The 4,546-nt window shown below is 43.3% G+C and overlaps 1 protein-coding gene across 1 annotated transcript in view; it reads right to left on the bottom strand.

Annotated features, from left to right (window-relative positions):
• The window catches only part of LOC119410929 (dixin-A), a 12,678-nt gene that overhangs the window by 580 nt on the left and 7,552 nt on the right, over window positions 1–4,546 (bottom strand). Inside the window, exons 8-10 of the mRNA XM_037677850.1 lie at window positions 3,986–4,039; window positions 3,801–3,893; window positions 3,143–3,214 (exon numbers count right to left, since the gene is read on the bottom strand). Of these exons, the coding sequence (XP_037533778.1) occupies window positions 3,143–3,214; window positions 3,801–3,893; window positions 3,986–4,039 (219 nt within the window). The remainder of the gene's footprint in view (window positions 1–3,142; window positions 3,215–3,800; window positions 3,894–3,985; window positions 4,040–4,546) is intronic.

The following is a 4,546-nucleotide window of genomic DNA, read 5'->3' on the forward strand; positions in this document are numbered from 1 at the left end:
AGTCTAACAGCCTCAGGGTAGAAGCTGTTCCTCAGTCTAGTGGTTCTACACTTAATGCTCCTTAACCTCCTTCCTGAGGGGAGTGGGGCAAAAAGTGTGTGTGCTGGGTGAGTGGGGTCCTTCATGATGCAGGTGGCCCTCTTCCTACATCTGGAGATGTAGATGTCTGTGATGGTGGGGAAGCTGATTCCGACAGATTTCTGTGCAGCCTTCACCACTCTCTGCAAAGCTTTTCTTTCTGCAGCTGTGCAGCCTCCATGCCACACATTGATGCTGGAGCACAGGATGCTCTCCACTGCACACCTGTAGAAGGAGGTGAGGACTGAGCTTCCCAGACCAGCTCGCCTCAGCCGTCTGAGGAAGTAGAGTCTCTGATGAGCTTTCTTGATCAGGCTGGTGGTGTTGTTGCTCCAGCTGAGGTTGTCATTCATGTGTACACCCAAGTACTTGTAGCTGGAGACCACTTCCACCGCAGATCCTCTTATGTTCAGGGGGGTGTAGGTGTTTTTGTTCCTTCTGAAGTCCACAATCATCTCCTTTGTCTTCTTCACATTGATGTGAAGGTTATTCTCTCTGCACCAGCTCTCCAGGTGTTCCACCTCCTGCCTGTAGCTGGACTCATCATTGTTTGTGATGCATCCCACCACCGCTGTATCATCTGCAAACTTTACAATGTGACAGCCTGGATGGGTAGCTGCACAATCATATGTGAGCAGAGTAAACAGGAGGGGGCTCAACACACATCCCTGAGGAGAGCCAGTGCTGAGGGTTATGGTGGAGGAGGAGAGATTGTGGATCCTCACTAACTGTGGTCTGTTTGTTAAAAAGTCTAGTACCCAGTTGCAGATGGAGGGGCTTAGTCCTAGTGTGGATAGTTTGTCCATCAGGGTTTGGGGGATCATGGTGTTGAAGGCGGATGTGAAGTCCACAAAGAGCATACGGACGTAAGAGTTTTTCTGCTCCAGGTGGTTGAGTGCAGTGTGGACCACAGAGGAGATTGCATCCTCTGTTGATCGGTTCTCACGGTATGCGTACTGATGAGGGTCCTCGTTGATGTTGATGGTTGTTTTGATGTGAGTCATGACCAGTTTTTCGAAGCATTTAGCGACTATCGGGGTGAGGGCCACTGGCCGATAGTCATTCAGACCAGTCACTGTAGAGCTTTTTTGGGACTGGGATGATGGTGGCAGTCTTCAGGCAGGTGGGAACTGTCTCCAGGGTAAGTGAGGTGTTAAAGATGTCTGCCAGCACCTCACAGAGCTGATCAGCACATTCCTTCAACACTTTTCCGGGGATGTTGTCTGGGCCAGTTGCTTTGTGCGGATTAATCCTCCTGAAGGTACTCCTTACTTCTGCTGAGGTCACGCTGAGATGCTCTTCATCCGGTGGTGAGGTGAGTCTGGTGCTGGGTGGTCTGTTCGGGTCTTCAAAGCGTGCATAGAACTTGTTGAGGGCATCAGGCAGAGATGGGTCTTTGGGACATTGTTCACTCCTTCCTTTATAATCTGTTATGCACTTAATGCCCCTCCACATGCTCCGAGGGTCTTGTGAGATGAATTGACCCTCGATCCTCTTTGCATATGTGGCCTTGGCCCTCTTAATACCAGCAACCAGCTCTTTTCTTGTCCTACTCAGCTCCTCTGAGTTTCCAGACCTGAAGGCAGTGTTCCTGGCTTCCAGCAGGGTACGCACCTCTGCATTCAGCCAAGGTTTTCTGTTTGGGTAGCTTTTAACATTTCTGATAGTGGAGACTGTGTCAGTACATGTACTAATGTAACCCAGTACTGAGGATGTGTATTGGTCAAGATCAAGCGAACCTCCATTTTCAGCAGCTTCTCTGAAAACCTGCCAGTCTGTTCGATCAAAACAATCTCTCAGTATGGGGCCACTGTCCTGGATCCAACATTTAACTTTCTTTTGAACCGGTTGTGATATATATCACAACATAATTTTATTCAATAACAGTGATATGAGTTTTAAGCACAATTCCGATAGACATTATGTAATGATTACAGCATTTCACTGATGCATTTCTTTTTCTCTTTGGGTTGAAGTGGCCGCTTCAGTTTCAACCCGAACAAAAAAAGCCTCAACACAACTACATAAGTACGTGGTGACGTACACCACAGCTCGAAGGAGTCAGTGGTAGCAGGCTAGGCTAGGCTAAGCTCCAACGCCCGATTAGCTTTCGCTTCAAAATGAGTGCCCATGACGGTCAGAATGTGACTGAACAAGCTTTCACAAGTGAAGAGAAAGCAGTTGACATCATTGATAAGAGAGGAAAGACTAATTTGGTGGTATGGAAGTGGTTCGGCTCTCTTAAGTGTGCTGCAAAATGTGCCAGAGAGTCATCCCAACTAGCGGTGGGAACACATCTAACCTGTTCCGTCTGAAGAGTTTCCACTCTATAGAATATGCTGAGTCAGAAGATGAAGCACAATAAAGTTTGAGCCAACGTGTCCCTGAAACAACACCCCCAGTTGTATCAAAAGAGAAACCCATGCAGCAAACACAGATGTTTGCTGCATGGGTTGTTAGGTTATGTTGTTGTTTAAAGTTAAAACTAATATATATTAATATTGACAAAGTTGAGAGTTTTATGTTTATTTGACGGTGATTTCAATTTTTTTTTTTTGAAGGCTAAATACAAATAAAAGGTGAACATTAATTTATTTGTACAGTTTGTACATTTTTTCTGAGGCTTTTATATTGTTTATATCGATATCGGAATTATATCGTTATCGACTGAAAGTAAATATATCGTGATAAACGTTTTGGCCATATCGTCCAGCCTTAATACTAAGGCTACTTTTTTAAAGACAGCTGTACATAAAATATAACCTTTTCCCATAAAACACCTGGAAAATGCAGTCTCTACCAAATGTGGATGTATTAAATGCAAAGAGTAAGCTATATTCATTGGAAAAACTTTTTGTATTAGTTTTTTACCTGTTGTCATTTTGAGTTATTTATTGGTCTTTTTTTTTACTTTTTGAAATATTTTAGTTGAATTTTTAATCATAGATTTACAGCAACTGTTTAAAATTGACCAAGTTCTGACTTTTATAACCAAAAGTCATAATTTTATACGATAATCCACTGTGACAAAATACAATAATATCAACAAGAGAAGGGTACATACTGGATTGTGCTGGAAGGCTGGAGGAGACGTTGCCACTGAATTACTATAACCACCACTTTCACTCCGGAATGACTGTCAAATGGAAACAATTTAGGTAAATAAAGATGGGTGAGGTGAACCGGGGTAATACTGTCATCATTGTTATTAGAAAAGGCAATAAAAAGAACAAACTGTAGCTGATGATAAAGCACAGCAGGATGGAGTTATTCTTCTGAATCAAAGCTTTATTGTTGTCCAAAAAGCCTATTTTAAACACCTCAGTGGCTCATATTGTTGCACCAGGTGACATGTATATCATGAGGATGAAAACAGCTGCACTCTGTTGTGAGTAATTCTCCCATTCACCATCCCACTGCAAAGAAAGCTCACTGGTGCAGGAAATGTGTATTAATCTGCTGCTGAAAACCCTCCCCAACAAACACACCATTCACCCCACTATGGGTTTTATAAAGACCTTGTATTACCGTGCGAGGAAATATAACTTTCTTTCTAACACAGTGCTCCCTAAATGCATCAGTGCTCGAGGTGTTATCAAGTGATTTGTTGATAAGAAAAGTGGCTGCTACTGGGTGTGGAGTAGAGTGTAACTGTGATTTTTTATTTACATGGAAATGCAGAGTTTGCTGTGGTAACGCGTTATTCATGTCATGCTCCGTACCCGTCCGTGGCCAACCTCGTGTGCTTTATGTTGAGCTTCATCAAGCCTTTGTTGGTGTTGCTGCAGTAATCTGTCCTTCCTCCCAAACTGCTGCTATTGTGACAAGACAGACCCAGTAAAAAGCTTTCAACTGCATATGTGTAGCTAAAAAAATATGTTGCGATATAACTAATCGAAGGCCTTACCTCATAATCACAGAGTAATTTGTTCCTTTCACTCAGTTTGCGTTTGAGCTCCTCCTGCAGGCAGGAACATATTGCTTTAAATACAGCGTTTCTCTTACATAAAAGCTGCACCCACAAGTAAAACCAAGTCAAACAAGCAGTACGCCGATGTCCCCCGTCGCTGAAGGATTTGAATAGTGAAGGTTTGTAGTTTACAAGATTAGTGTTTTTCTGGACTGGAACTGAACAGGGAATGCAAGTAAACAATGTTATTTGTACAAGATATTCAAGTGGGTAGGAGTTACATTGTGTAGAAAAGCAGCGGTTTGTTTTTCTTGTCCATTGTGGCCGAGTGACTGATCCTGGCGATGGAAGGGAACAATTTTATCCACCACGTGGTGCAATGGCGGAGCCAGGGGGTGGCCAACGGTGGCCCAGTTCACCATAAATTAATTTTTGGCCACACCACCGGCCACCCAAATCATTTGAGGAAACTGTACTTTTAAGCAATATAAAATTAGCAACACCAAAGTCCATGCTCAATAATCCAGGTATAAAATCCAACAATTTTCAGTCAGGTCA

The sequence above is a fragment of the Nematolebias whitei genome, chromosome 6, assembly GCF_014905685.2.
Source record: "Nematolebias whitei isolate Nwh7 chromosome 6, NemWhi1, whole genome shotgun sequence".
Taxonomy (NCBI): domain Eukaryota; kingdom Metazoa; phylum Chordata; class Actinopteri; order Cyprinodontiformes; family Rivulidae; genus Nematolebias; species Nematolebias whitei.